This window comes from Galeopterus variegatus, unplaced genomic scaffold (genome assembly GCF_000696425.1).
Source record: "Galeopterus variegatus unplaced genomic scaffold, G_variegatus-3.0.2 Scaffold3211, whole genome shotgun sequence".
In the NCBI taxonomy this organism is placed as follows: Eukaryota; Metazoa; Chordata; class Mammalia; order Dermoptera; family Cynocephalidae; genus Galeopterus; species Galeopterus variegatus.
Genome location: NW_007729322.1, coordinates 156428 through 160669, shown reverse-complemented (window position 1 = coordinate 160669; position 4242 = coordinate 156428). Strand labels below are relative to the sequence as shown.

Here is a 4242-nt window from a genome sequence, read left to right as displayed (position 1 = left end):
CCTGGGCCCTCCCGCCGCGCCGACCCTGCCCGCTGTCTCCGCAGGAGTCCCGGGGCCGACCGAGCCCCTCCCCGCGCGTCTGCCACCCGGTTCCCACCGCCGCCGCCACCGTAATCCCGGCTTCCTCTGGCTCTCCTGACGATCACTCCAAGGGGGTGGGGGCCAGGGAAGGGCGGAGGAGGGAGTGCCACCTTCAAGCTGACCTTTTGCAGACACCATTGTGTTCATTAAGGGGGAGCTATAAAAAGTGGAGTTGTGAGACAGTGCCGGCGAGTATCTATGCGTGAGGACACACGCACACACACGCCCCTATCACAGGCACTCCTGTAGTCCAGGGCCGTGGTTCTCAGGGTGCAATCATCCCCAGACCAGCAGCACCGCCATCACCTAGGGACTTAGAAACTCTGGGATGGGGCCCAGCAGTCAGTCTTTTAGCCAGCCCCCAGGTGATTCTGACGCAGGCTAAAGTTTAAGAACTCTTGGACTCGGGCTAGGAAACCGAGTTTAGGTTTATGATTATTCTCAGTCGCCGCCAGTGAACCCTTCCTTAGGTAACCTAAAATTCCCTGGCAGCTGCGAGTGAGACGCCCCGATCGCTGAGCCTGAAGCCAGGAGCTGCAGAAGACAAGAAGCCCCTTCTCCGTGGCTTGCAGCCCAAGGAAACAAGGCGGCCCGTTATTCCCTCCTGGGGCACCCTATGGGGGTAGGGTTGGGGGGAAGACAAGCAAAAGAGCCATGCAGAATTAGCACCCGAAGCAACACTTACCCATACACATGTGCACATTTCCCCTCCTGTCCGTCAACGTGAACTGCTCTGCAGCTCTCAGCGCAAGAAGGCGACTGGACGTCCGTTTGGAGTTTCTGGACCGTCCTTAGGCAGGACTTGAGGAGCCGTCGTTCCTCTCGCCTGATGTCCTCGTTACTAGCAGGCGCACCACGACATGGTATACAGAAAGGCTGTGCACACGGGTTACTCCAGTCTCTCCTGCTTCCCCACCTCCTGACCCTGTTGCTCCGGCTTCCCACCCCCCTCCCACAACACACCCCCTGTATTAAATGGGCAGCTGAGGGTAAGGATCTCTAAGTTTCTCCTCTGGGGCAAACTCATCCTCCAAGATCTCCCAGTTGAAGACCAGGAAACAAATCCGCACACCCTTGTTAGTGTTGTTTAATCTGATTTTTAAAGGAATCTCTGGAATGGCTTGTGTTTGAACGCTGCGCAGCAGACTGGATCTCTTTGCTGTTCCCCCCTTCCCCCAGTAAAGGAACAAGGTATACAAGGCCAGTTGGATCATCCACTGTAATTTTATTTTAAATCATGATAGACAGATTGCGTGAAAAACAAGGAATTCCAAAGAATTTCCTGCTCTGGGAACAGAAGTTAAGTCTATATTTAACAACATTTGAAGCTGTCAAGAATGCTTTGTGGTTGGATAACAGAGGGAGAAAAATGTTAAAAACGCAGGCTACTGCTATACCCAAATATGGAAATATTGTTACGTCTGGTGTCTGATTCACCATCTGGAAATACTTACAACCATGAAGTCAAATAGAAAAGACGCCACAACAGAAGCCAGGAACCCTCCTCTCCATTCTCTCTCCACCACTCCTCCCACCCTGTACTGCGTCTACTCTCCCCCACCCCGGTCACTTCATTAAGAAGGAAACAATAATGAAATTTTAAGGTAGGAAATAATGTTTTCTAAGTAGTAATTGATGGATTGCTTTGCATAAGGCATGGGGCCCAGACTTTCCTCACTTTATTTGCATAACACAAAAAAAATAATAGTCCCCATAGTCCAGAAGTTTAGTAATTTTGAGACCATGTATGGTGATGCTTTGTTGTTGGTAGCTTGGCAGAAAGGCACATGATTTCAGCAGTCTGGAATGCAATTCAGTGTGTCTGGGCCCAACGAAAAGCGCATACGGAAAAGTGATTCCTGACTAACTTATTGTTCTGGTCTGGAGTCTCCAGGGAATTGCAGGGAACTTTACCATAAATTGACTTTAACAGCAGAAAATATGTATGAGTTTCAGGCTGTGGTTTAGATTCCTAACTTTATCCTCTTCTCCCTTTCTCTTTCGGTGATCTTTGCAGCTCAGTCAGAGGGCAGACCCTGTGAATATAACTCCAGAATTTACCAGAACGGGGAAAGTTTCCAGCCCAACTGTAAACATCAGTGCACATGTATCGATGGCGCCGTGGGCTGCATTCCTCTGTGTCCTCAAGAGCTGTCTCTCCCCAACTTGGGCTGCGCCAACCCGCGGCTGGTCAAAGTTACCGGGCAGTGCTGTGAGGAGTGGGTCTGTGACGAGGACGGTGTCAAGGACCCTCTGGACGACCAGGACGACCTCCTGGGCCTGCTCGGCAAGGGGCTGGGGTTCGATACCTCCGAGGTGGAGTTAACGAGAAACAATGAATTAATTGCATTTGGAAAAGGCAGCTCGCTGAAGCGGCTCCCTGGTAAGTGGAGACTGAGCCTGTACAACATTGTGCTGAAATGCATTCCTAGTGTGAAGCTTTATAGAAGTGAGAACTTGAATCTGTTTGTGTCAGTATGCCTCTGAGAAGTCTTCCCTCTTGTTTCTCTCTCTAGTTTTTGGCATGGAACCTCGCATTCTGTACAACCCTTTACATGGCCAGAAATGTATCGTTCAAACAACTTCATGGTCCCAGTGCTCAAAGACCTGTGGAACTGGTATCTCCACACGAGTTACCAATGACAACCCTGAATGCCGCCTGGTGAAAGAAACCCGGATTTGTGAAGTGCGGCCTTGTGGACAGCCTGTGTACAGCAGCCTGAAAGTAAGTTCCTTCAGGGACGTGCAGACTGTTCTCCAGCAGGCCGGTGGGTGGGATGGATGTGATCCTCTTTCTCAAGAAAGAGAAACATCATCCTTAACTTTCCTTCTCACGTCTTTCTTACAGAAGGGCAAGAAATGCAGCAAGACCAGGAAATCCCCCGAACCAGTCAGGTTTACTTATGCTGGATGCTCGAGTGTGAAGAAATACCGGCCCAAGTACTGCGGTTCCTGCGTGGATGGCCGGTGCTGCACGCCCCTGCAGACCAGGACCGTGAAGATGCGGTTCCGCTGCGAAGATGGGGAGACGTTTTCCAAGAACGTCATGATGATCCAGTCCTGCAAATGCAACTACAACTGCCCGCATGTCAACGAGGCAGCTTTTCCCTTCTACAGGCTGTTCAATGACATTCACAAATTTAGGGACTAAATGCTAACTGAGTTTCCAGTGCAAGGGAGAAGAGTGTCAGAATCACAGAGACACGGGTGGGGGCGGTTGGGTTAAGGGACTCATTGTAGAAGGGATGCGTTGCTCATTCTTGAGTAGTATTAAGGTATTTCAAAACTGCCAGGGGTGCTGGTGCACATGGACACTAATGCAGCCGCGATTGGAGAATACTTTGCTTCATAGTATTGGAGCACATGTTCCTGCTTCATTTTGGAGCTTGTGGTGTTGATGACGTTCTGTTTTCTGTTTGTAAATTATTTGCTAAGTGTATTTTTTCTCTAGGCTTTTTCCCTTTCGGTTCTACATTTGTAAAAGAGATAATAAGATTAGTTAGACAGTTAAGCCTTCGGTCGTCCTTTGACAGAAGAAAATGGGAGGGTGTTCCACCCGTTCCTGAAGGTGACACTCTGTGAGTGTCTGTGAGAGGCAGCTATCTGCACTCTAAACTGCAAACAGAAATCAGGTGTTTTAAGACTGAATGTTTTTATTTATCAAAATGTAGCTTTTGGGGAGGGAGGGGAAATGTAATACTGGAATAATTTGTAAATGATTTTAATTTTATATTCAGTGAAAAGAATTTATTTATGGAATTAATCATTTAATAAAGAAATATTTACCTAATACCTGAGTATATGCCACTTAATATTTTTAGAGATCTTACAAAGTCATTGGGAACAATCTAGCTCATGTATTCAATCATTCAAACAGGATTTACTGAGTGCCTACTATGTGTCAGGTGCCTTACTGAGACGTAGCAATGAACTAATCTAAAAAAATAAGATAATGATTGCTTTTATATCCAGTAGAGAAAAATCTTTACATATAATCTGTTTAAAAACATGATTGAATGGTAGACATTATATGAAGCACAAGAAAGAATCTGAAGCTAAATTTGTGATTTCAAAAAAGAATTCTTTATTTTTATAAGAACTCAAAGCCTAAGAGTCTCCATCACTGTGCGAGATGGGTATTGTAGAGTTATTTATCACTTT

General features: G+C 47.2%; 1 protein-coding gene across 1 annotated transcript in view; it reads left to right on the top strand.

The window, feature by feature from the left end:
• LOC103600062 (protein CYR61-like) overlaps nt 1-3858 on the top strand; it is a 76764-nt gene extending 72906 nt beyond the window's left edge. The window contains exons 2-4 of the mRNA XM_008584295.1: nt 2050-2464; nt 2598-2806; nt 2930-3858. Coding sequence (XP_008582517.1) covers nt 2050-2464; nt 2598-2806; nt 2930-3232 — 927 coding nt within the window. The 3' untranslated portion in view covers nt 3233-3858. The remainder of the gene's footprint in view (nt 1-2049; nt 2465-2597; nt 2807-2929) is intronic.
• The last annotated feature ends 384 nt before the right edge of the window (nt 3859-4242 follow it).